This window comes from Primulina eburnea, chromosome 16 (genome assembly GCF_022965805.1).
Source record: "Primulina eburnea isolate SZY01 chromosome 16, ASM2296580v1, whole genome shotgun sequence".
NCBI classification, from domain to species: domain Eukaryota; kingdom Viridiplantae; phylum Streptophyta; class Magnoliopsida; order Lamiales; family Gesneriaceae; genus Primulina; species Primulina eburnea.
Window position 1 is genome coordinate 5,169,063 of NC_133116.1, and position 26,843 is coordinate 5,195,905.

At 36.1% G+C, this 26,843-nt stretch overlaps 5 protein-coding genes across 5 annotated transcripts; 1 reads left to right on the top strand and 4 right to left on the bottom strand.

Annotated features, from left to right (window-relative positions):
• Positions 1-598: 598 nt before the first annotated feature.
• Positions 599-5,162, bottom strand: LOC140816357 (uncharacterized). Its single transcript, XM_073175574.1, has 8 exons — positions 4,412-5,162; positions 3,625-4,325; positions 2,773-2,843; positions 2,299-2,388; positions 2,004-2,195; positions 1,815-1,916; positions 1,491-1,623; positions 599-1,222 (listed from the first exon to the last, which is right to left on the bottom strand). The coding sequence occupies exons 1-8, from the start codon at positions 4,879-4,881 to the stop codon at positions 1,059-1,061; spliced, it is 1,923 nt and encodes a 640-aa protein (XP_073031675.1). The 5' UTR covers positions 4,882-5,162; the 3' UTR covers positions 599-1,058.
• A 2,746-nt stretch (positions 5,163-7,908) lies between these two features.
• On the bottom strand, positions 7,909-11,626 carry LOC140816577 (synaptotagmin-5-like). Its single transcript, XM_073175929.1, has 13 exons — positions 11,292-11,626; positions 11,098-11,204; positions 10,952-11,000; positions 10,741-10,861; positions 10,264-10,394; positions 10,085-10,186; positions 9,689-9,763; positions 9,516-9,595; positions 9,281-9,431; positions 8,982-9,212; positions 8,605-8,880; positions 8,335-8,448; positions 7,909-8,247 (listed from the first exon to the last, which is right to left on the bottom strand). Exons 1-13 carry the CDS (start codon positions 11,394-11,396, stop codon positions 8,104-8,106), a joined length of 1,686 nt encoding a protein of 561 aa, XP_073032030.1. The 5' UTR covers positions 11,397-11,626; the 3' UTR covers positions 7,909-8,103.
• A 1,774-nt stretch (positions 11,627-13,400) lies between these two features.
• LOC140817449 (probable glycosyltransferase At5g25310) lies at positions 13,401-14,865 on the top strand. The gene is made up of 3 exons (XM_073177134.1): positions 13,401-13,507; positions 13,723-14,074; positions 14,197-14,865. The coding sequence occupies exons 1-3, from the start codon at positions 13,404-13,406 to the stop codon at positions 14,863-14,865; spliced, it is 1,125 nt and encodes a 374-aa protein (XP_073033235.1). The 5' UTR covers positions 13,401-13,403.
• Positions 14,866-15,625: 760 nt separating this feature from the next.
• LOC140817333 (ATP synthase subunit b', chloroplastic-like) lies at positions 15,626-16,384 on the bottom strand (the record flags this gene model as incomplete). The annotated part of the gene is given in 2 exon segments (XM_073176982.1): positions 15,626-16,117; positions 16,120-16,384. Coding segments are annotated over 2 exon segments (558 nt in total), but the record flags the coding sequence as incomplete, so codon positions are not given.
• Positions 16,385-16,950: 566 nt separating this feature from the next.
• Positions 16,951-26,342, bottom strand: LOC140816850 (protein PAM71, chloroplastic). Its single transcript, XM_073176330.1, has 10 exons — positions 25,838-26,342; positions 25,488-25,541; positions 20,422-20,483; positions 19,919-19,987; positions 19,390-19,441; positions 19,210-19,284; positions 18,380-18,509; positions 17,745-17,815; positions 17,366-17,413; positions 16,951-17,247 (listed from the first exon to the last, which is right to left on the bottom strand). The coding sequence occupies exons 1-10, from the start codon at positions 26,249-26,251 to the stop codon at positions 17,176-17,178; spliced, it is 1,047 nt and encodes a 348-aa protein (XP_073032431.1). The 5' UTR covers positions 26,252-26,342; the 3' UTR covers positions 16,951-17,175.
• Positions 26,343-26,843: the final 501 nt, after the last annotated feature.

Here is a 26,843-nt window from a genome sequence, read left to right on the forward strand (position 1 = left end):
TTAATAACAAATTCAACAATTTGGAAGGAGATTTACTCTGAAATTCACTAAGAGGTCTGCTTATAAAATAAGAGATCTATTCTAAAACAGTGTCACATATTTATAACTATAAGACATATCAATTTAGTTCATATCTGTAGTGAAAAATAATATTTTTGATATAAAAAATTATATTTTTTTATAAATTAGATCAAATTGAAAATCTATTTCGAAAAATTGATAAACGAAACAATCTCATATTATATTTTATAATAAAATAAAAAGTAAAAACTCTTATCTCGTTCTTTTATGTTATAACTGGTTATCAAAATCAATATAAATTAGATATCAAAAAATACTTTAAACACGACAATCTTAATATAAAAAGAAATTTGAAATTCAAGTGCTTTTGAATCGACAATTTGGTTATTTATGTTAGAAAGGGAGATTAAATTTGTCACCATTGTGAAATATAAAAAAAACATGATTAAATTTGTCACCATTGTGAAATATAAAAAAAAACATAAAACTCGGGTTTAAAATTAAATATCTTCAAACACAAGACATCCATTGATTTTGGTAGATAAAAAGTTCAAAAAATCTAAGCATAAATATCAGGTTTTTGGTCACCGGATAATCTATACATGAACCGTATATATAGCGAGCTTGTAGTTCAAAGAATCAAAGCATAAATATCAAGTTTTTGGCTATCAAACTGCCCTACCAGTCAACTATATACTTAACTTACAACACCTTTTGACTATCAAACTTACCCTACAAATCAAATAAATTGTAAAACAACAAAATAGAGAACATCACAATTCTGCAAACATAAAATTGAATGATACGAGAAAGCCTACTGTGTTGATAAAAAGAATATTTCCCATGATCCTTTGACAATATTCCCTTACTTCTACGCATGGTTCCTGCATTGATTTAGCAGCAGAAATCTCTGAGGCCTCAATTGGCGATTCCTCTGGCAATCGTGTAAGTTGTTTGATTCATGTGAGATGCACTGGAAATGTTTGACAGATAACAGAAAAGCGACTCTCCAGTGCTTCTTTCTTCACATGATAGAGCTACTCATGACATTGTACCGTGGAAGGTGGCTCTTTCTTAGCCAAAACATCGACCATCGAAGAAGCTGCTATTAATTTATCCCTCAATAATACATTATATTCGTACAAATTTTGAAGGTTTTTCTGAAGTTCCAGGATATTGATTTCATTAGGACTCCTCACTTCTGCGATAGAAAAACATAACCGAGCTCTCAGTTTTTTCTAAAAAATAGGACATTCATTTTGTGACTTATATCTACCTCACCTAAGATAAGTAGTCACTATATATATATATATATATAAACCACTAGCTCTCGTGTGTACACACACACACACACATACTAGAGCTAGTGGTTTTGGGAATCACATCCCAATAAAAGTATTCTCACTTCACAGCCAATTTATGAGAAACGACTGAAGTGTGTCATACCAGTTTCTGATTCTATGACTTACTGAACAGAGGAATTGCAGGAAGATCTGCGATACAGGTAAAAGGAAATATTCGTTCCTGGCAGATACATCCAATATGCGAACAAAAGCTAGGTCCATCTTTTCTAGGTTCTAAACTTCCAGAGGGCAGACCTTCCTGAACATAGAAATCACAATAAGCAAAATCTCACCTGACAAATATCAACAATCAGTAAAGTCTAATGGTTTTCTGTCCCAAAAAACTACTTCAGTCTAAATAAAAAAAATTAAGAAAAAAACAAAACCACTCGTATAATATCTAACTAAATTGTTCTCAACTGAGAAACGACAAGCATAAGGGCTACTCACTGGATCTTCTTCGGAAAATGACAATCTGGCTTCCATGTTTAACTCAGCTTCACTTGAGCAAGATTTGACATCTACAGTACCAAGATGCTCTGGCACAGATTTCTACAGTAGTCCATTCAAAAAACTAAGATCTGGCTACATTAATGAATAGCAGGATGAGAATATTCAACGAAGTATGAGTGTGCCGACCTTCTCCGAGGGCAAGCTGGTCTTATTGCTAAACTTGACCGTATCTGCTCTTGTTGACAGTTTCCGTACATGTGATGAGCCAATTCGATGAAATGGCTTCATCATTATGCCAGCACAGGATGTCTCAACTGTGTCACTTCCATAGTTGTTCAATGATTTAGATGTCCATGTGTACCTCACATACTTTCGCAACTATATAAAAATCATCGAACATTAAAAAACAAATACAAAGCAAAGTGAATGCAAGACTACAAATTTGGTTTCTATATAGTTTCTTAGAGGTGTAAATACTTACTTTGTCCCAGCGATCTTGAGCTTTTCGACGGTTTCTAATCCTCCTCATTACACTATCTTCACTGCGAAGCCTCTTGATTCTGTATTCAAACTAAGAAATGGAAAAACTTCGTTATTAAATATAATTAGATGATGGATTTCTATTTTATGGTGAATCAACTCATGGATGGACTCGTTCAACCAAGTAGGAGAGTTTAAATCGAGTTAGTAAATCCTGTAGCACGTCACATAGGTGCTGATAAGATTAAGATTTTTGAATAAATACTAGTCCAAGAACAAAATTTGTAATTCAAACTGCGACCTTTCACATAAGAAACAAGCTTGATATTTTTTTTTGAAGAAGCAAAACTTAATTTACGATGATAGAAGTGTAATTTTGGATAAACGTTTGAATATGGGACTGACATCCAAAACCGTGTTCCTAAGCATGACAAATGCAATAGCACAAAATTCTTGACTTAAAAGTAATACATACTTGCACCAAGAAGTAGTAAAAAATACCGATGCTTATGCAATAAAGGCCACCCAGATCAGCAAGGAAGCTCACTGCGTTTGTGGAAAAACCAAGTTATATCAAATTTCTGTATGAGGAACATTCAATTCCAAACAATTAAGAAAGTATCAAAGTTCCGATGAGGAAATGCTCCTACCAAGGCTTGGCTCACACATTCAATAAAGAAAACAAAATCCTATCAATTTCCTACTGCAGTACTACCATATAGGGGTGACATAACAAACCAAACACCATAACCAATCCAAACTGAAAAGAAAAGCCCGAACCCAATGGTTTTCAACATTGCAGTTTGGTTTAAACTGAAACATAAAAACGCGGTTTGAGATTTCTAGCCAGCGGTTTTAAACCGAAAACGAAATACATGGCAATGCATAAACCCTAAACCACAAAAAACAAACCATGCCCCACAGATACTCCCCAAACCCTATATCAGTAGCTTATAAATTTGACAACATTTACGTGTCTATGCAATGGCAAATTCAAAGATAAATAAATGAAATTCTGGTCAATAAGTGTAGCGGCTAACATTATCATGGATGTTTACAAACCTGACTCCACAAGGAAATTAACCACCCATAACCTTCAGTATAATCTATGAAGAAAATCTGACATTGAAATGCCCTATACAGAACATCACTCCGGAGGCATTCATTTAATAATAGTTACAGAGATACAATAAAAAAAAACAGATAATATGTATTTCCAAGGAGTTCAATTAATGATACAAGTATCACTAACATTTTCAACGAATGTAATACAGATCCAATATCCATAACAGTTAACAATGAGAGTTTATAAGACAAAATAGCTCACCCGGTCCTAAAATATTTTGATTGTCAATCTCAATTATATATGAAGAGAGAAAGTTGATAGACAAGGTAGTGTTGATGAGTCCATTACTGGAATTCTCAAGTGATGCTTGGAGTTGGCTTGGCTCAACATAATATGAACCAGGAAGAAATCCATGAAACAGAGGTTGGATGAGCCTTAGATCGTGTAAATTGTGATATATTCGAGGAAACAGATTAAATTTAAGTATGTTTGGCACTGCTCCTCTGAATGCAATTGGCTTGTTGTCAAGGTTGCTGCCGTTTCGAAGAATCCCACTGACAAAACTCAGATGCTTCCGACTTGCTTGATTCTTTGCAGTTAAATTGAATTGGTAGCCGACAGCAATAGCAGGATTATTAGGAAGATCAACAAACTGCCACGAGACATAGGCCAAATCTCTAATAAACATGCAATTATTGCACTGTAGGGTTATGGTTGGTCCAGCTGTAGTGTTCAGACAAGAAAAGTTGGCAAAGGTTGAAAGTGGAAGGACCCTATAATCAACGAGGGATGGACTCCCAGCAACCAGAGTGCCAAGACCCCGCAACTGCGCACAGCTCATACTGGATATTGTAGTAATATTGAATTCGAGATCATTCATAAAGGAGGCCAGATCTGGTTCGTTGGTGGCTCGAACATTATGCACTTCGACACTTCTCTTTGAGATGATTTGGTAAAGTAACCTGTAGGCCGGAGCAGTGGTGATTCACAATCCCAAATTCCAAACGCAGGGGAGAGGGAAAACAAATGCAAATTTCGTAATACTCACGCGGCAAACAAGCCAATAAACAGTATCCAACCGGCGATGGAGAAAGTGCCACCAAGCTCAGTTTTGCGCTTGCGGACGGGCTTCTGGTCATCAAGCCAGTGTCTTGTGGCGAATGAGATGTCCAGACGGCTAACCCACCAGCGGATCTTGAACCAAAGAGAGCGGCCGTCAGAACCACGGGGGACAAGGCGGAGAAGGAGGCAGAACGCTAGCCAGCTGAGCAGCATCACCAGGGTTGCCTCGAGAAACACGGCCTGAGACTGGGTGAACTTCTTGATAGAGTCGAAAGAAAATATCGTCCCAGGGAAAGGCACCGAGAAGTCGTAGCTGACGCCGCTGCTGACATGGATGGCCGCACCCCGGTCATCCACGAAGAGGTGGCAGCTGTTTCCGCTGAAGTTGTAGAGATACCCCGGGTCGCAGGCGCAAAGGGTGCCGTTGTATCGGAAGGCATGGCTCGGGCACTGCATCGAATCCAGCGATTAGCTGGCAGAAGGTAGAAGATTAAACATGATCTCAGTTTTCAAGGAGAGGAAACCTTGTACGCGGGTTTTCTTATCTGAAGATGACCGACCTTTATTTCTTCACAAAGCAAAAACAACGATTTCCCTTCGATTCGAATAAAGGAAAAACCATCGACGATTCCAATTTCCAAAGCCAGTAAAATTAGGATTGCCTACTTTATACTTTATCTAAAAACCTCCACACGCAAACAACAGTAGCCATCGCCCTCTGGTTAGGATTCCAACTCCTATTGTGGCTACAGATGTAGCTGATCGAGTCAAACTCGAGCTTTATTTAATCAAATATATTCATTAAATATTCATGAGTTATTCGATCTTAACAAATATAAATTATAAAATAAATATTTAGTATATTCATTAAAACCTAAATTATATATTAAAATAAAATGTAATCTTCTTATTAAAATTTATAATGTTATCATAATAAATAAATTTAATAGATTTTACTATAGTTTTTAATAAGTAAAATATAAAATATATAATCAAATATCAAAATTCTTATTTTTCATCTAATAGTTGATTTATTAGTAGAGCGGTCAAATGAGCCGAACCGTCCTACCAAAAACCCGTCATTTGACTGGGCGAGACGGGACGATCGGTTATCCCGTTGGCCTGGAAATCCCTTACCCAGCCTAAGGTGGGTCGTGAGTTAGTTGGATCGTTCCACAAAAAATAATGAAAAATAAAAAATTATTATAATTAATTAAAATTTTCATTTGATAAAGAAATATTTATAAAAAAAATATTAATAACATTTTGATTATTGATGTCACATATCTACATTTTATACAAAATAATTAATATAAAAAGATACACAATTTTCATTAAAAAATTAAATATTGTCATTAATCTATAATGTAAATGTTTTTTAAAATATTTATTCAAGGCTTGTGGGCCAACCTCAGCCCGCTCTGGCTAGCCCACTTAGACCTGTGATTCACACGGGTTGGCCCATCTAGATCATTCTTTAAATGATACCCACGTAAATTGTGTGACCGGATGGCCGACCTGACAAGTCCAACCCAAATTGACATCTCTACTCATGAACTTACTCGTGAACTTGTTCACGAACTGACTAGTCGAATATTATAAATTTTGAATTTGATTTGTTTATATTAATAAATCTCATTAAACGAGTTCAATTTGCTCAAATAAACTTTTATTAAATACGTCATTTTATGTGTGGCTCATAAATTTCCACACTCCATAGGGTGCATCATTTTCAAAACCCAACCATCTACTCTACCGGCCTACCAAAAAAAATTAAACAAGATGGTATTATTACGTGAAACAATAGCATGAAAAGTTTTATAACAATTATTTTAGTCCCTATATTTTACGTGACAAAAATTCTATAATTGAAATTTTCCCTTTTTATTTTTTTTTATCTTTAAACATTTGAAAAAATATTATGCTATTATTCTAATTATTATTATAGTCATGGTTATATAAATATTGTTGTTGACATTAATTGATAAAACTTGACATGAAATTATGAATATTATATCTTAACTTAATTCTCAAAAAAACCAACTTAATTATCAACATAACAAAAATTATTAAACAATGGCAAAAACTTGTGTGAGACGGTCTCACGGATCATATTGTGAGACGAATCTTTTATTTGGATCACTCATGAAAAAGTACTATTTTTTTATGCTAAGAGTATTACTTTTTATTATGAATATGGATAGTAGTTGACCCGTCTCACAGATTATGATCCGTGAGCTCACATGAGACTCACTCTTAAACAACTAGTTGTTTATATGATCTTTTTTTATTTTAGCCCGTAGATGCTTTATTATTTATCAAAATAACACCCATTTTTTTGCCTTTAATTTTTTAATTTACGAAAATGTCATTCGTTTTGAAAATAATAAAATTGATGTTTCTATTATGTTTTGGTAACTATTTCTTTATGAAAACACTATACTTTTTTTGCACACAACGTATATGTCAGATTACTAATATATCTATATTATTATATGAAGAATCTGTCACCTATAAGACATTATCTTTTAATTCCAAAATTGTGCTTACACCATTTTTTTTCAATATTATCATTATAACTCATTTTCAATATTACCCCTTCAAATTGCATTATGACAACTCACTAATTTCTATCAATCATTATTAAATTAAACATTAAATAAAAAAACATTACATAGATTACAATTATTTTAATAGCAAAACTTGAAATATTATTGAGATTAAAAAATATCATTGGTTACAAGCTTTACAAACAAATAAAGAAAAACCCCAAATTTCCAAACAAATGAAATTAGGTGAGAAATAGCAAAAGACGCACGTAAATTTGCAACGACATTCGTCGTACGCCAAGTATGGTTTAAAATGGTTCCGCTATGTTGACATAAAGATCGTCTGATATATAAAGCATATGTACCAACAAAACTAAGGTCCTCTTTTAGTTGACTGACTGTTTGCACTGCCAATATAAAATCCAATTTAATTAAAGTTGAGCTAACTAACTTCTAATCGATTTGATAAAATCTAATTTAAAATTTCAACGAAACCCTCCTTATATAACTTAACTTTGTTAGATGACTTTTTTTTTATATATATTTTGTCAAAATAATTTTTTTAAAAAAATCTTCAATCTCATCTTTACCTATAATTTTAAATTTTTATTACTCCTAATAAAATCTAAAAAATAATTAATTTAAAAATAACAAAAACTATCATGTTTGGATAAATATTTCAACCGCAATTAATACAAAAGATACTAGTTATATATATTCTCAGAAGGTAGGTATCGTAGGGAGTTTCGGCCAGGGGATCAAATTAGTACGATTTTATCTTACATGTAGGGCAGTACTCTATGATAGGAATAATGATCCAAATTTAGCTAAACATAAATGAGATCCACTATTTTTTTTTAAAATTGTGTGAATCTTGTCCATCCAAATCATGTGAGGCACTGTCCCCACATGTACCATCGAAACAACCAAATTATGCCTATATTTTCATAAAATCTAGAATATAACTTTTTCATATTCCGATGGTGAGCATATATTTGGGGCGTGATTAAACTAGAATACATTACTCTAAAGGAGGGAGCATCGTGCAACAAAATGACTCGAACCAAAGAATTTAACTCCTAGGTGTGAGACGTAACTACACTAGAACATATTATTTAAACGAGTGAGGTCAGTCTCGGATGATTAGTTGGGGCGTCCATTTGACATGCAAATTCAAGCTTCCAGATTTGGCGCCGTCGACGGGGAAGTTGTCCGTGAATTCGCCTTCTAACACAGCTCTTGTAAGGGTCATAACGCATCTTCCTACTTTGTCCTACATATATAAATCATTCACATACATGTACATATACATACTTGAGTGGAAGCGAATCTAGTTAAGTGATCGATTATGAGCATCTACCTTCCCAAATGTGTCATGGTCATATACCTCCAACATTAGTAGCTCATGTAGCCCATTCTCCACAACAAAATCAAATGTTTGATTCCAAACTGGATTCAAGGTGTCATTTAAGACCTGAACACAATCAAGAATGAAAAAATAAGACAGAATACGACAAGTTATATATATTATATATATATATATATATATATATATATATAGTTTTGATAAGTTGTTCGCCTATTATGCTTATCTCCGTGCCATGAGCACAGTATGTGAAGTACTACGTACCCTAGTCTTGTATTTCTGTTCAGACTTCTTCATCATCAACACAACAAAAGGATCAGATTTTCCCATTATATCTGTAGCCGGCAAGTCTTGTGCAGATATTACAGTCACCGAAACAACTCCTCTCATGATAACATCCTTTCTTGAATCATCTCCTCCATCAGTACCACTTCCTTGTTTAAGGGTTTTTTCAAACGAAGTCAATCTAAAATCAGGGTCGAAAGGATTCAAATACGAGCTCCTGGAGCTTAAAGGGATATACAAGAGCTCCAGATGAACCTACATGCATAGAAACTTCAATGAATGTTATGGATATGAATACTCTATGGTTATCTTTCTCATCATGATAAAACTAAAAATCTGCTAGCATGGATCTTGACCTGACCGCGGTTTTTCTGGTCTTTTGGAAACTCGACATCTTTCACCAATTTCAACCATACATCTTTTACCTTACCAGGGTCAAGATCACTTAGTGCCACTCGACCACAACCAATGAATTCAGAAGCTTGAACTCCTTCATCATCATAAACTCTTACAGTCAAGTGTTGAGTGGATATATCCTCCACGGTGAACTCAAAGTGTGCATTCCAGATTGGATTTGTGTTATTGTTCTGGGAAATTAGATTTGAGTTACTTAAAAAACCAAAGAAAATAGAATCTCAAAATAAGACGTTCATACAATTGTTTTGCTGGTTTTCGTCGTGGCACGTAAAGGTCGAATGAATAATTTGGCAAATGGATCAGATTTGCCAATGAAGTCTTTGTTTGTCAACTCCTTGCCTTCTATGAGCTTCACCTCCAGTGTCCCAACTGGCTTTGACTCAAGATAACTGTAACAGGAAAATGAAAGAATAACTAAAAATATAATAATTAAAACTCGTATCTTGGATTATGCAAGTTAAATGATCGTTTACCTGTAATCTCCAGGTAATATGGGTATGATTTTTCGGACTGGCCAGGTGATGGAATCTTCAATAGCATCTTTTATTGTACTCTACCAAAGCATTACAGAAGACTGAGACACTTCCACTATTGAACTTACCAGAATTGGAGAAAAGGTAAAAAGTTTAAATGTTAAGAACCAAACCTCAAGGGCATCAGCTATTCCTGGAATTGCAGATATATCACCACCAACAACTTTAAGAGTAAAGTCAAGATTTTTCTGCAAAGGAAAACAACATGAATGCGCTAGTCAAGCTAATCCTGTTACCGGGCCTGAACTATTCAAAGTGCGATTATCGCATTTCTCAAATGATAAAAAATTTAATTTTTTTATGTGACTTTTCCAAAGCTTCAAGATTTGCCTCTCCTAATTTCATTGAGTCACTTGCACCATTTCTTGGTCCGGACCTATCCTCGCAAATCTTGGGTTCTGCTCGTGTATATATATCTATGTTTGAGTATGCATACGGTGTCTTCGTGTGACACTTTGTGTATACACAGCAAGATAAATATTGTATTACAATTAGTCAATAATACTCGCCTTTTCTCTCAAGGAATAACAGACAGCTCCAAAACAAGGAAACTCGTTGACCAGTGGTTTGAACATCAACCTGAAAACTCCAGTAAATCCAATATTTTTCACCTATGGTCAAGAAATGCATCAGAAAGTAATACAACTGCATCCCTGCACGCACACATGCATATCAAGTTGCAAAATACCTGTATTGGTATTGACACACCAACTTTTGTTTTGATATCAAGTACAATATTTGGATTTCCATCCCATTGCAAATCCAATTCCATAACAACTTCCCCGGGATTGTCATCTGTACAGTCCATGATGGAAACACCTAATTCACATATATAAAAACAAAAAGGCACATGAGTCTTATCCTGCCTATAACCGCGGTTTTAATAAAATATATCCCTGCTATGTCTTGTGCCGTCTATAGTATACGGACATCTTCTAACAGTAAGCTCTTCGAATATGTAAAGCCTTTGAACATGTAGAGCTAGTCTAATATGGACACTTGCGAATATTAAGTTATACGTTTCAAGAAGACGTATGTACTCTCTTTGGATACCTACTTTGGAGATATAGTTAGCTAATTCGAAATTGTAATCGTCTGTATTCCGGTTTTTTATCAATAAACCGTAGATTTAACCCATTGAAATAAGGGTAACACGAGGAGTCACCCGTGAATTGTGGTGCCACAGTGCCTAGAGTTAACTTGGAAAACTTGAGAGAGGTCAAAATTGATGGTCTGTATTGTTCAAGCATTGGTTCCACAGAGTTTCTTATTATCTCCGACGCTGCCTGCAGGCGCAAAGATATCATCATGCAACGAAGAAAAACTAGAAAACGGAGTTTTGGGTTTAAAAAATGCAAGAAAAAACATTAATTAACCTCATCAACGAACGGCCATATTTTGTCCAGGTGATGATTAAGCCAAGTTAACTGCACCCATGAATTAAAAAACACACCAAATTGATGATATTGTCACTGTCACTATCACCATTTATTGCTTATAGCTAGGGAAGAAATTGCAACTCAACTTCTGTCTCTCTGAGAAGACAAGCCAGGAAGGGTAGTAATGAGGCGGGAATAATTTCCTGGAATCTTCAACTGTCATCCTGGCAAAAGCTCCAACTGTGGCTGCCTAATATATATGATGTTCCATAGTTAAAGAAATTAAAGACATGCAAAATAATTACAGTATATATATTTATATTATATCTGGGCTTACCAAATCAATGCGGCGCTTGGATCTGATATTCTGGTACCAAGCAAACGCCACGATCAAACCAATACCCAATGCAAAACCCAGAGCGAACCCCACCACAAATCCCATATCCGCCGAGCTTTCTTTGGACCAGTTAATCAACTAATGATTATACATGAACAATATCCATATATAATAAGAACAAGATGTGATCGAGATGTGAATACTGGAAGTATATCGAGTAAATAGAAGAATCGATGCAATTAGCTAGAGTGTTGATCTGGTGAAGATCATGTATTCCTTTCTTCTACCTTCTGCGGCATCGATTCGGCGTTGCATGGCTTTTCCGCTTTTTAGTATTATTTTTTATTATTATAAAATATATCGTTGATTCATGTGTACGCTTCAAAGAGGTGATGTGGCTCGGGCTCGCTTTGCTCTAGCGCTAGCGGCCAAACCGCATCAGAAGGCGGTGCGTGTGATTTACGTGCCGCTGTAGCTACATGTGGAACGTCCTTCGGTTGCCACGAAAACATATATATGGAGTCAACCCAAGAAGATGATGAAAAATAATATTTAATTTGTATAAGTAATAATTCAATTTAAGTCCATTATTTTGTAATAATATATATTAAATTAATATATTTCAAATTTTTATGTCATATTTTAATTTTATTTTAGAATAATAATTTGAATAACTCACAATTATGTTTAAATATTTACGACTCGATCGTAAACAGGAGTTTTGGTTCGAAACAAATTCGAGTAAAAAAATATTAAAATTTTAAACTTATTATCATAAGGTAAAAACTTGTATGATACAGTGTCACAGATCGTATTTTGTGAGATAGATCTCTTATTTGAGTCATCTATGAAAAATATTACTTTTATGCTAAGAGTTACTTTTTATATGAATATCGGTAGAGTTGATCTATCTCACAGATAAATATTCGTGAGATCGTCTCATAAGAGACATGTTGATCGAACAAATGGGTCATTGGGTATGAAAAATCACGCAATTGACTTTTTGTTTTTGAAAAGAGTTACATTTACATTTCATACACTAATTGGATTATTAGAAAGAGTTTTTTTTAATGTAAATAATACAAAAAAAATTAATTATCTACCAAAATATCATATAATTATTTTACTTTAAAATTTTATAATAAAGTGAGGAGGGGCCGGGGTTTGTTAAAAAAATCCCAAAAATTTGGATACAAAGGAAATAATTGATTTTACTTCGGTTCTTTTAGTTTGGTTTGGATGGAAAATTCAGTAGATATCGGTTTAGTAAAAAACGGTTTAATTTCCAGGGGGAAAAATTAAAAAATTCGAATTCTATTTTTAAAATATAAGTAAATAATTGCATATAAAAATATTTAATTCTATGATATTTTATAACAATAATTGATATCAAACTTGAAAAAAAAATGAAATTTCTAAACTAATCGAACCGAATTTTCTGATTAAATCAGTTCATCCCTAATTTTGATAATAATAATAATATTATTATTTTTTTTTGTTAATTTTTAAATTTTTGACATTTTTACTACTACTAATATTAATTTATGTCACAACAAAAAATAAAAATAAAAAATAAATAGTGAGTTTTATATAAGAAATATATATATACACAATTCCCCGCGTTTTCATTCCCTCCCTCTCTCAAATCAAACCGTCGCCTTCAGCCGAACTGTTCATCCATGCAACACACACACAGAGATAGCATGAGCATACGTATGTAAACTCAATCTGAGAGAGAAATGGCGCTGATGAGGAAGACTGATGGAGTCATTGTGTTCTCCGCAGTTATTGTAGCATCGATTGCCATTGTTTTCTTCCTCGAGGATAAGACAATTGATCAGGTTGGGTCGTCGTTCGATTCCGCTGGAAATTCGAAGGTATGAATGAATCGATACTTAACTCATCTCTACAGCTGTGGAGTTGCAAAACAACTTTCATTTCGAAAGAATGTTGATGTTTTGATAATTAGTTTTGCGCGTTGTGCAAAACCTGCAGTTATCATGTTCATTTTGTATGTGGATATATGATTTGAGTTTGATGAATTGGTGATGGCGATTGGACGTTTACTTTGTTGTGTAATTGCAGGGCAGAGCAGATATTGCTATTTTGGAGATGGGACTAGCTAAAGCTCGATCAGCAATCAGAAAAGCAGCTAATTCCGTCAACAAAAGTAATGGCAGCGCCGAAATCTATCGACATCCAGTGGCATTTTATCAGTGAGTGGTTCTCGTTTTCGATTTATGCTAAGAATTTTTGTTCAGTTTTCAATTTCTATTCTCTACTAGGTTTGAATAATCAGTGAGATGTTTTCTTTTTGCCAATTTTGAATTATCAAGATTTGAATAATCAGAAGCAAAGTACCAGTCATTGTAAAAGATTTTACAACTTATAGAATCTTTTAATGAATTTTGCGTTTGAAAACTGTTCTTAGGAGCTACATGGAAATGGAAAGAAGATTTAAGATTTACGTATATGAAGAAGGGGAGATCCCAATAGTACATGATGGGCCGTGCAAAAGCATTTACTCAAGTGAAGGACGATTCATACATGAGATGGAGAATGGAAATAACGGCTTCAGGACAAGAAATCCCAAGGCTGCTCATGTTTATTTCTTGCCCTTCAGTGTCGCACAGATGGTCAAGTACCTGTACAAGCCTAACTCACATGATGCCAGTCCACTCAAAGTTTTTGTATCTGATTATGTGAGAATTATATCGACAAAACACCCCTTCTGGAATAGAACCCGAGGAGCTGATCATTTCATGCTCTCTTGCCATGATTGGGTAATCATAAAGATACATCTTGTGTTTGATCTATATAAAATAATGACCTAAAAGTTCTCAATCGAATGATAACCTCTTTAGAATATTCTCATCATTGATTTTTTATTGTTTATTTTTTTCAGGGGCCTTTGGCTTCACAGGGAAATGCATTCCTATACAACACATCAATTAGGGTATTGTGCAATGCCAATTCCTCTGAAGGTTTTAATCCACAAAAAGATGCGAGCTTACCAGAAATCAATCTTTATGATGGCAACATAAATCCCAAGCTGAGGTCACCGCCCTCCAACATTTCAAGGCCATACCTTGCATTCTTCGCAGGTGGTGTTCACGGCCCCATCAGGCCGATCCTCCTCAATTTTTGGAAAGACCGTGACAAGGACCTCCAAGTTCATGAATACCTTCGTAACGATCAGGATTATTATGACTTTATGTTAAGTTCAAAATTTTGCTTATGTCCAAGTGGATATGAAGTAGCTAGCCCAAGGATAGTGGAGGCCATTCATGCTGAATGCGTCCCTGTGATATTATCTGATCACTACGTGTTGCCTTTTAGTGATGTTCTAAGGTGGGAATCTTTCTCAATACAGGTCGATATTATGGAAATTCCACGTCTGAAAGAGATATTGCTTGAAATAGCAGACTCAGGAGAACGATATACAAGGTTGAGGGATGGTTTGAGAGCTGTAAGGAAACATTTTGTTTTGAACCAGCCAGCCCAGAGGTTTGATGTGTTTCATATGATTTTACATTCTGTATGGCTTAGACGATTAAATATAAGGATTAGATAGATAACGGTGAACATGGAATCGAAATCCAAACAGTAAAGGACTGGAAAGGTGTGATCTCAATTGTATTCTTTACTCAATATTAATGTTGACCAAATTTTTTGGCAGAACCCTTGTTCCAAATTACTCAAGAAATTAAGAAAAGGGTTAATCCATGCAATGATAATATTGACTTTTAGTTTCCCATGATATATGGATGAAAGAAAACATCTATGTGGTACATATACAATCAATGTAAATATGATCTTATTTACCTCTAGTACTGCCAACATAAACTGGTAGTTCCAAACAAATAAATGTATGAAAAAATCCAGTTCTTAAATATGCAGATGAAGCAGATAGATTCAAGAAAGCAAAATATTTCTTTTGCAACCAAACCAACGATTTTCCTAGATTGTTAAACACAGGATTTAGTTCAAGTCATGGCTGCTTCTTTCAAGTGATGTAGAACAATTTTTAAGTTCATAAAAGAGCAACTGAACTTTAATCACTTCCATAGACCATATACTTAAATAGTCCAACCGCTGCCCCCAACGCACCTATGGCTATATATGTGGCTGAAAAAGTTCATCAACAGGAGCTACCTTACTGTTTCCTCAACCCACTTTTACAATTCTTGGTCATTTAACTTACAAGCAGGAATAATAACACATTCAGAAAACTTGCCCAAATTCTGAAGAGGCCTCTCGTTTCCTGGAGTCAGGATTGACTCCAACTATCTAATTACAGCTGATAGCTATTAAGCATAAGCTAACTCAAGAACTTGTTTAGGAAAAATTGATTGAAAGCACTAAATAACGAATATCATTAGTCTGCAATGAACAGCATAGGAGTATTTTGCCATCGACACGTAATAGAGAAGGGAAATCTTGGACATCTTTGAATATTGATCGATTTAAACAAAAAGAAAAGGATCAACCTTCACTATAAATGATACATAAATTACGACCCTCCACAGTAATTCAAGAAACAGGGAGGACCTTCTTCACAATTTCGTCGCTCAGTGCATCAATCTGGGAATCAAGAGCTTTGATGGTGTCTTCCTTCTGATTCTCCAAGCTGGCCAGCGCCTCTTGCAGCTCTGACTCCACTTTCTTCCTCCCCTCCACTAGCTTCTGCTCGACCTCAAGCTGAGTCTCCCTCTTCATCTTGTTGAGGGCCGCGGATATTTCCGCCCTCGCTGCCTTTAACACCGCCGCAGCCTGCTCCTCCAGCGCCTTCACCTCCGTGGAAGTATCTTTAACGCTGTTCAGCTCTCTCTGGTGGCGGAGTCTCTCTCATCCATGAATTTCCCCAGGGGGCTGTAATATACCTTGTCCAATGCGAACACGAGGAACAAGAATTCGACGGCTATGATAGGGAGTGTCAGGTTGAAGTTGAAAAGCTGGGACTTTTCCATTTCCTCGGCCAGTGAGGGAGGCGCGATGGCGAGTGCTAAGGAGGCAGCGGTAGCGAGGAGGGAAGGGACAGACTTGAGAGAGGAGGGAAGTTGAAGGGGTGGTTTAGGGAATGTGGGCAGGAGTATTCAAAATTCTTTGAAAATATTTTGGTTGTCGTTACAGAACTGTGTCATGTCCATTTTTTGGCTCGACTCGGTGTCATGTCCAATTTACCTCCAGTATTATCCATGGATCTGATCTCGGAGATGGCAAGGATCCATGGTGTGTTTTGTGGCTTGGTTTCGCAGATTGACAGGGATGCATGTACATTGATTCGCACAAACCGGGGGCATGGACCTGCCAACGTGCTGTGACTGTTGTTTGACTGTATAGTGTTTTATTCTGCATAGCGTAGTGTCTTATATACTAATTGGATTTATAATACAAATACAAGAAATTTGATATTTTACTCAAGTAGAAGTGCTTTAATATGCAAGTACATAATGCATATTCGAACTCCACCTTCAGCCTATCTCAGTGTTATCAATAGGTAGCATGTGAAGAACTTTGAGAAGATTGATGATAAAGTCTACCACATGACAGCAGTTAGAGATGACATCGAAGATTATGTACAACGATTGTTTAGTGTGATTTGTTAAACATACATATAAGACCTGATTGTGTAGTGTGATTTGTTAAACATTTCATATGGAACAGAAAATCGAAAGCCTATTATCTGCATTGAAATTCCAAAATTTCCTTTTGAAAAAGTATAGATACAATAATCAAGTACCTGGCTACCTAGCTCGAAGTAAAAATATATATTTTCCACAGATTGAGCAGCTTAACTTCAACTCTCATGTAGAATATAATCCCGCAAAAATACACTCTAAGGTCTTCAATGCAGGCAGAGGTAATGTTGGTAACGTTGACTTCAAGTGAAGATCTCAATCAGTGTAACAGCAGCAAAGACAAGGAACAGAGTACCACCAATGTACGCAATAACCTGTTTTCATCGTCACAATCCTTAGCTAGGCTAGCTAGATCAGATGATTCAAGATTTTACCAACAATCGAATAATTAATGTTCATCTAGGATAAACACCTATAAGAAAAACCACCGACCTTCTCAGAAAGGTATGTTCCCAGAAAAGACCCTCCTAGAACAGCAAGCTGCGAAGAGTTACCAGCTCTCACTTAAATATACTAAACATGCATACATAAAACATCACTTACAAGCAAATACAAGTTTAAGATTTTGGACAGTTCAGCTTCTTTCAAAGCTAATATTTTAATGATGCACTTTCAGAATTCAAATAATGATTAGTGATGCAACTTAAATTGTAATAACATCTAACTAAACATTTTGCACAACAGTATATGTAGATCTGTGATGTTTGATTGCAAAACATCTTTTCTCGTTCTCATTATGCTCAGGGGATTAGATAACAAGTTCTTTGGTGGAGAAAGAAAGTGATTTGAGGGAAGTGCTGAGGATTATGACCCATGTAGCAACTCCGTGACCAGCTAGTGCCCCTGCAACGACTCCAAGAGGTGATGAGGCTGCAGCAAGAGCTGAAACAAAGAGGATTATGTTGATAATGGCATTCAAAGTATAATGCTTGCATTAGCGTAAGCTAAGAACGTTTAATCTTATAAACTTGACTAATTAGTCCCAAAAAGATTAAGTACTGAAAACAAAAGAGAGGATATCAGGGTTACCTCATAAACCATTGAGTCTAACCTAAAGAAAGTTATTTTAGCTAGTGTTAAAATTGGACATCCAATCACATGCATAAGAATTCCTCAGAAAAATTTACATAGTCAATCCAGACAAAAAAAAATAGTCTCTCTCTCTCTCTAGCTCAGCTGTAGCAAAGAACCATGTTATTCAATCAGATAACTCAACTCCCTGGATGTTCATGTATCCAGGGATACTTGACAGAAGACTCGTTGAAGGAATGTATCAATAAGCTTAAAGGATGTTTAAAGAATGAAATGAAAAGTTAATCTTAGTTCTATGCATGCAAATTTCGGTCCTCCAGAAGGACGACAAATATCTCAAATAGCCAACAAACAAAATTAAGAAAAAAAGTAAAAGATGAATCAGTTAATTATCTAAAGAAGTTTTCACCATACCTATAGTGGAGAAAAAAGATTTGTCACCCCATTCAGCAACAAAAACTAAAAGGAATGTACTAAAGATGGTGTTAGCTGCAGCCAAACTACCAGCACCGGATCCTGAAAATTCAGAAACTGCCAGCTCTGCCTGGAGAAATAAAATGTTTTGTATAAGTTCAATAAATGTTTGATGTACTCGGTTACCCTAAAAAAGAATCAGATGTGAAATGGAAAGATGCATCAGTGAAGTATCAAGGGCTTCCTGAGTCACATAACCATTATTGAGCTACATCTTGGAAGTTTGATTTTCCCGTAACTATTAGATATACTTATGTTAAATTATAATATAATAGTAACATGTTAGAAATGAATAGTTAAAGCATACCCGAGTAATTTTACTTTCACAAATTTCTAAGCCACAGAAAACTCTGATATGTCAACAGTAAAACTGATAAATATCATAACCCATGCCAAGTGAAGAGTAGCTGGGTCACTAAATCATTTCATACAACAGACAGAAGAAACAGAGTAATTCAATTTACAGTATCTCCCAGACTCAAATACTTGGTGATTTGGACTATACATATCGAGACACAGATTTTATATGCTGAAACAGCACAGTGCTAACATCCATATATCTGGAGACTCATGGATGATGATCACAACAGGCTGAGTTCCTAAACAATATACAACAACTGTGAAGAATTCCAACTACAGATTATAGATGATCATTCATTACATTGTCAATGTGATTTTCCTAGTCCTCAAACTTCAATGAAATATTTGATGTTCAGCTGATTCTCAATTAGACTTTATCATTATAATTGCCTTTCTGCCAAAATATTTACCTCCTTTTGTTCTTCTTCTGCCTTCATCCCATCACTTGACGAGGCATCAACCAAGGATGACACACCAAAATACACCTACAATAAACAAAAGTTGCCATAACTTTTAGCCAAGGGCGATCAGAAATTTGAGATATCAATGAATGACTACGGGGTGGCTTTTGTTCTGGCTAAAATCCTTACCAGGAGGCAAACTGCAGCAAGATCATCGATTGGCAAATTGGCATCCCCAAACCTGTAACGATGAAATCATTAGGAAATATATCTTGAAGTAACCCTCAATTTCCTCTGGGAGTTTGAATATGTCCAATTGAAGCTACCAAACAAAATGCCTAAGCAACTAGCAAGATAGTAAATTAATCCCGGGAAGCCAATAGAGAAAGAGTGAGACCGATAATGGTAGTCACTGCCTCCCTTTAAATATTACCGCCCCATCCTCGAAAAAATTAAAGTGTCAGTTTGGCCCCCTTCCACTACATTTCTATCCACCAATGTTCCTAGAAGTTCAATAATTTCTTGAGAAAGAGTTATTTTTTATAGAGAACTTAAAGATAGATGCAGGCAAGCTGGCATAATAATTTTGCTCTGGATGCCTGCTAGAGACTCTCTGGAATCTCACAACACTAATGCTCCAGAGAGCACCGACGTAAGTAATATTATATAAACCAAAAGAAAATCTTCTTTATTTGTATAAGTTACCAGGGAATCAAACCTGAATGGAAGGATGTCATCAACATAGTGAAAAGTTCGTCCAATGATAACCGATATGATAGTCATTACCCTGCTCATAAAACATCAATGAGTGCAAAGAGAGAACCAACATCATCTAGATATCATGAGCTCTACAATGTACTGTTCAAAAGCTTAGAGTAGATATCTACTTCCAATATTTGCAAAGTAAATCTTTAATGTTTGAAGAACGTAAAATAATATTATAGCAGTCATCCAGATTAAGACAAAAGCAAAGAGAGTTATGATTTCATAAATACAACCTGCAAAACCAAATTAACACTTGTTTATGACATATTCATTCATGCAATGGAAATTTAAACCTAAGGAATCGTAACTTCCCTCAACTCTATTTAGTGAAAAGGAGCTACGAATCAGCAAACATTTTCTGGTTCATTGGTTAGGGGAATAAGGAGATTCAATCAATACTGGAACAAGTGTAAAGACCATCCAACACAAATGCTTATCCATAATCAACCAACTAACCCGAGTGCACCAAAAGTCCCAATAAAAGTGACAGCAGCAGAATTCCTAGCAGCTAGAAGTGCCTGCACAGAAGATCCATCAATAAACCCAAAATGTATCATATATATAACACCAAATAACATACTGGAAATCAGAGTATACTCCAGTAAAATAGTTGGATGTGATTCTATAAGAAACTGTAAAATGATTTTATCATATGATCGAGTAATTCTATAAGATATTAACATCCATATTAAACATGGGGTCTTGATTTATCTACATTCATAACCATCTGTTGAATATAATATATTATTTAATAAGTAGTTAATGGATTATTATCTACTAATTAGTTAAGATATTGATTTGATTGTCATTTACTTAGTAGATTAGATAGTGGTATCTTTTATTTGTTTTTTTTTAAACTCTTTTAGATTAAGATTTCTTTTGATTCTTCTAGATTAGGATAGCTTATTTCTTCCTTATTTATATCTGTACTGGGATGATTGGAAAGTGAATGAAAAACGTTTGTTTTCTCCCAAGCTCTATCTCAAACCAACATGGTATCAGAGCTGTAACAAAACAAAAAAAATCGGCATGGCCTCTTCATCCAAATCTTCGGGTTCCAGTTCCGCAATCCCGGTAGTGCCCATCCCCCTGGCGGCCGCCGATACCTCCTCTATCCCGATCACTTGCCACAAATTAAATGGGCAAAACTACCTACAATGGTCACAATCCATAATGATGTTCATCTGTGGAAGGGGAAAAGATGAATTCATCACGGGTACGTGGGATCAACCTGAAAAATCCGACCCCAAGTTTAGGGCCTGGAATTCCGAAAATTATATGGTAATGTCTTGGTTGATCAACTCCATGACGACTGAGATAAGTGAAAACTTTCTCATCTATACCACTGCCAAAGACATATGGGAAGCCGCCCGTGATACATATTCAGCCAAGGACAATACATCAGAATTGTTCGCTGTTGAAAGCAATCTTCAGGACCTCCGTCAAGGTGATCTCACTGTAACGGTATATTTTAATTCCCTCACTCGACTATGGCAACAGATTGACTTATTCGAGACTCATGAGTGGAAATGCCCTGATGATGGTGGGTTATATCGTGTGATTGTGGAAAGGAAACGCATATTCAAATTTTTATCGGGCCTCAACGCTACACTGGATGAAGTGCGCGGACGGATATTGGGCACAAAACCTCTCCCTGGTCTTCGGGCTGTTTTTTCCGAAGTGCGTCACGAGGAAAGCCACAGAAAAGTCATGTTAGGTCCTCTAGTTCCTCCACTATCCATCAAATCTGCACTAGCTACGCAGAATCATTCGTTCTCCGCTGCCGATGATCTTGGTTCAATGCGACACCCACAAACGCAGATGAAGACAGGTCGTCCATGGTGCTCAAAATGCCGAAAACCCAATCATACGCTGGAAATATGAACTATTTTCAATCCTTTAGCCATTGTAATGCTTCGAATACAGTCCAAATTGCAAACGGATCATTATCTAGAGTTGCTGGTTATGGATCAATTCAATTGACTGATGAGATTCACCTTCGTACAGTTTTGTTTGTACCAGATCTTGCATGTAATCTGTTGTCTGTAAGTAAGCTCAGTAATGATCTCAGATGCACAGCTAAGTTCTTTGTTGATTCGTGTGTTTTTCAGGATTTGGCATCGGGGAGGAAGATTGGCAGTGCTGATCTGTGTGCTGGACTGTATCTTCTCAAGATGAATGTTTCCAAGAAAACCCCAAACCCAAGTCCTTCTCAGCCTTTCTGCTCCCATTCCATTACAACTTTGAACAAAGATAGCGATATCTTATTATGGCATTATCGATTAGGCCATCCAAATTTTTGGTATCTTCGCAAGTTGTTTCCTTTTTTGTTTAATAATAATAAAAATCTGCATTCTCTTAAATGCGATATTTGTCAGTTATTTAAACATACTCGTACAACTTTCACGCCTAATCATTACAAACCATCAAAACCTTTTTCTCTTATACACAGTGACATCTGGGGTCCCTCAAATATAAACAATATGAGTGGCACTCGCTGGTTTATTTTATTCGTTGATGATCATACACGTCTTTCGTGGGTGTTCTTGATGAAAGATAAATCAGAGACTACACAGATTTTCAAACATTTCCACACCATGATCCAGACACAATTTTCTACCCATATTCAAATTTTACGAACAGACAGAGCAAGGGACTATTTCAATTCTGTTTTGGGAGGTTACTTGCAAACGAATGGAATTATTCACCAAAGTTCTTGCGTTGATACACCCCAACAAAACGGAGTGTCAGAGCGAAAAAATCGTCACCTCCTTGAAGTAGCTCGATCACTTCTTTACACTATGAATGTCCCAAAGTCCCACTGGGGTGATGTCATCCTCTCAGCCACTTACCTTATTAATCGGATGCCCTCTCGAGTCTTAAATTTTCAAACCCCCATCCAATGCTTCCAGAAATTTTTTCCCAACTCACATCTTCTTCACGAGATTCCCCTTAAGGTATTTGGTTGCTCATGCTTCGTTCACATTCACTCCCATAATCGCGGCAAACTCGAGCCTCGCGCTGTCAAGTGCATATTTCTTGGTTATTCTTCTAACCAGAAAGGGTACAAGTGCTATTCTCCTGTCACTAAAAAATTTTACTCTTCCATGGATGTTACCTTTTTTGAGTCTGTATCATTCTATCCCAATACATTCTATCCCAATACATCGGTTCCAGGGGAGTGTTCAAATGATGAACCGTTACATTGGGAACTCACAACACCCTGCATTGAACCGATCCCCGACTCATCCAATGAACCAATCCCCGAGCCATCTTTTCCATCCATAAATGACCAAACTGAAACAAATATAATCAGCCCACTACCTCATGTCTACTCCCGAAGGACACATCATCAAAAGAATGTACAGCCGGTACAACATCAACTTGCCCATGATTGCTCTCCGCTGTCAAATTCAGAAAAAACCACACAAGGTACGTCTGATTCCGATACCCCGGTAGTTGAGTACATTGAACCTGATGATAGACCAATTGCTGTGAGGAAGGGTGTTCGAACATGTACAATGCATCCTATAGGTGATTTTGTATCACTCAAACGTTTTTCTCCTGTATATCGTGCTTTTCTTTCCACTATAGACCAGATTCAGGTTCCAAGGGACATTAATGAAGCTCTCAGTCATCCGAAATGGAAGGCTGCTGTCTATGATGAAATCAAAGCACTGGAGAAGAATCATACATGGCACATCGCTGATCTCCCAGCTGGAAAGAAACCCGTTGGATGTAAATGGATCTTCACAATCAAACATAAGTCCGATGGAAGTATAGAGCGGTTCAAAGCAAGACTTGTGGCTAAAGGGTATACACAAACTTATGGTATTGACTACCAAGAAACTTTCGCTCCTGTTGCCCGACTCAACACTGTTCGAGTTCTATTATCTATTGCAGCCAACCTTGACTGGCCTTTGTATCAGCTTGATGTTAAGAATGCTTTTCTCAATGGTGACCTTGAAGAAGAAGTGTACATGAACATTCCTCCAGGCTTTGAATCAACAGATACAAAAAATAAGGTATGCAGATTGAGAAAATCACTATATGGGCTTAAACAATCACCTAGAGCCTGGTTCCATCGATTTACCAATGTGTTGAAGATACATGGCTACATTCAATGTCAATCTGATCACACATTATTTGTAAAACACTCTAAGGAATGGAAGATTGCTGCCATTATAGTGTACGTGGATGACATTGTACTTACAGGAAATCATAGTGAGGAAATGGCCCGTGTAAAATTGATTCTCTCAAAAGAATTCGAAATGAAAGACCTTGGCCCTCTAAAGTATTTTTTGGGAATGGAAGTGGCAAGATCGTCTCTGGGTATCTCAATCTCACAAAGAAAATATGTTCTTGACTTGCTGAAAGAGACTGGTATGTTAGGGTGCAAACCTGTGGGTACTCCGATGGATCCAAACATCAAGTTAGGCATTAAAAATGATAGTCCTCCTGTTGATAAAGGGAGATATCAACGACTAGTGGGCAAACTTATATACCTAGCACATACACGACCGGATATTGGATTTATTGTTAGTGTTATCAGTCAATTCATGAATACTCCGACAGAAGAGCACTTGGATGCTGCATATCGAGTGTTGAGATATCTGAAAGGTACACCTGGCAAAGGGCTACTCTTTAGGAAATCATCTATCCGAAAAATCAAAGTGTATAGTGATGCTGATTGGGCTGGATCTCCTACAGACAGACGTTCCACGTCAGGATATTGCACATTTGTATGGGGGAACTTGGTAACATGGCGGAGCAAGAAACAACCTGTGGTAGCTCGTAGTAGTGCTGAAGCAGAGTTCCGTGCGTTGTCTAATGGAATTTGTGAAGGAATATGGCTCAAGAGACTTCTCGATGAATTAAAAGTGGAAGATGGTCATCCTATAGAAGTACTGTGTGATAATCAAGCTGCCATTAGCATCTCAAAAAATCCAGTCCATCATGACAGAACAAAACACGTTGAGGTTGATCGACATTTCATTAGTGAGAAGATTGAAAAGGGGGTGATAGACCTCGGCTACACTCCTACCCAATTGCAAATTGCAGATATACTCACTAAAGCACTTCACAGGCCCATTTATGAAGATTTGAGTTCCAAGCTTGGCATGATCAACTTATATGCCCCAGCTTGAGGGGGAGTGTTGAATATAATATATTATTTAATAAGTAGTTAATGGATTATTATCTACTAATTAGTTAAGATATTGATTTGATTGTCATTTACTTAGTAGATTAGATAGTGGTATCTTTTATTTGTTTTTTTTTAAACTCTTTTAGATTAAGATTTCTTTTGATTCTTCTAGATTAGGATAGCTTATTTCTTCCTTATTTATATCTGTACTGGGATGATTGGAAAGTGAATGAAAAACGTTTGTTTTCTCCCAAGCTCTATCTCAAACCAACACCATCATATTTCACAATGATTATGGATTCAAATTTGCGCACAATGTACTTATATGAAAGCAAGTTGAAGGACATAGAGCACCTCGAAGTTACCACTATCTTACCGCGATAAAGAAGGTTTTGTCTCCAAGTTCAGAGAAAAATATCAGCAAGAATGCCTGCAAGTAAGATTACTCGGTAAAATTTATATGTAGCATTTCCATGCAAACCCAATAATTTATCTAAACGAAGATCCAAAAATCAAACGATAAATTATAATAACTCATATGAAAGACTGAAAGATTTCATCACTTAAAAAAGGGTAGAATAAATCATTGTCAAACAACCAAGAGTCAATTATTGAAATGCGACTTACTTACCTAAGGTAGAAAGTCAGAAGTTACATTTTTTTCCAGGTTCGTGATACATGCTTGAAGCCTAGCAATAATTCAAGTTGTAGGGAGAAATTACTAACTGAAGCAAAACCTGTGCTAATATCGCCTAGATCCCCCAAAAACGAAAACGGCTGCAGGCTGGTTGAAATATCTGAACCCGCGAGAGCTTGTTCAGTAGTTTGAAGGGTGAAAATTCCACACATCAGCAAAAATTTCAGACAGCCAAACGATGGAACTTCTAGAATTCGGAAACCCGGAGATGTTCCACTCATCTTCAACAAAATTCTTGATTGCTTCTCGTCTGCCTCCGTGTCTCTCACGCTACTAAGCTTCTCTCTGATGGCGCCGCCCCTTTCATCCAGGGAGAAAGGAAGTTGAAGAGGTTTTGGGAATGTGGGCAAGCGTATTTTGGGAGAGGGAGTGGCTTTAGGCGAGGGGATGGGCGGTACGAGGTTGATGAAGCTCTTGGTGGAAGCCATGATCATGCTGGCCATGGCTGCGCTGCAATCTTTCTTCTTTTCTTCTTCGAAGGGAAAGCGTTATCTCTTCCTATTCACAAATGTGGTGCGCTTGGCTTTGTTATTATTATACATGAAAGAGGATGAAAGAGGATGGTGTGAGACGTCTCAGACCATAATTTGTTTGACAAATCAATTTTATCTGTATTGATAATAAAAAGTAATATTTTTTCATGGATGATACAAATACGATCTGTGAGATCATCCCACACAAATTTTTACTTATTTTTATTTATATCGAAATAATTTATCTATGTAAATTTTATAGGTTTATATTTATATTATATTTTTGTTTAAGTAATAAATTTAATCTTATAAATTATTTAAAATTTTGAAATTTTATATCATTTTTTATAGACAATAAATAAATGAGTGAGTTTCACGTAAGACCGTCTCACGGATCATAATCTGTGAGACGAGTCAACCCTACTCATATTTACAATAAAAAATAATACTCTTAGCATAAAAAGTAATACTTTTTCATGGGTGACCCAAATAAGAGATCTGTCTCACAAATATGACCCGTGAGACCGTCTCACACAAATTTTTACCTAAATAAATATAGATT

Bases quoted from the DNA above. Each gene is read 5' to 3' on its own strand.
- LOC140816357 (XM_073175574.1), bottom strand. From the start codon at position 4,881: ATGCAGTGCCCGAGCCATGCCTTCCGATACAACGGCACCCTTTGCGCC. The intron at 2,844-3,624 runs GTGAGCTATTTT...CCACAAACGCAG, and splicing joins TCAAAATATTTTAGGACCGG to TGAGCTTCCTTGCTGATCTG. The intron at 1,917-2,003 runs GTCGGCACACTC...GGACTACTGTAG, and splicing joins CCAGCTTGCCCTCGGAGAAG to AAATCTGTGCCAGAGCATCT.
- LOC140816577 (XM_073175929.1), bottom strand. From the start codon at position 11,396: ATGGGATTTGTGGTGGGGTTCGCTCTGGGTTTTGCATTGGGTATTGGT. The intron at 9,432-9,515 runs GTAAACGATCAT...TTCCTGTTACAG, and splicing joins ATATTACCTGGAGATTACAG to TTATCTTGAGTCAAAGCCAG. The intron at 8,248-8,334 runs GTAGATGCTCAT...TTATATATGTAG, and splicing joins ACCATGACACATTTGGGAAG to GACAAAGTAGGAAGATGCGT.
- LOC140817449 (XM_073177134.1), top strand. From the start codon at position 13,404: ATGGGACTAGCTAAAGCTCGATCAGCAATCAGAAAAGCAGCTAATTCC. The intron at 13,508-13,722 runs GTGAGTGGTTCT...AACTGTTCTTAG, and splicing joins CATCCAGTGGCATTTTATCA to GAGCTACATGGAAATGGAAA. The intron at 14,075-14,196 runs GTAATCATAAAG...TATTTTTTTCAG, and splicing joins TGCTCTCTTGCCATGATTGG to GGGCCTTTGGCTTCACAGGG.
- LOC140816850 (XM_073176330.1), bottom strand. From the start codon at position 26,251: ATGGCCAGCATGATCATGGCTTCCACCAAGAGCTTCATCAACCTCGTA. The intron at 25,542-25,837 runs GTTAGTAATTTC...TCTTACTTGCAG, and splicing joins TTAGCACAGGTTTTGCTTCA to GCATTCTTGCTGATATTTTT. The intron at 20,484-25,487 runs GTAAGATAGTGG...TCTTCTGTGCAG, and splicing joins ACAAAACCTTCTTTATCGCG to GCACTTCTAGCTGCTAGGAA.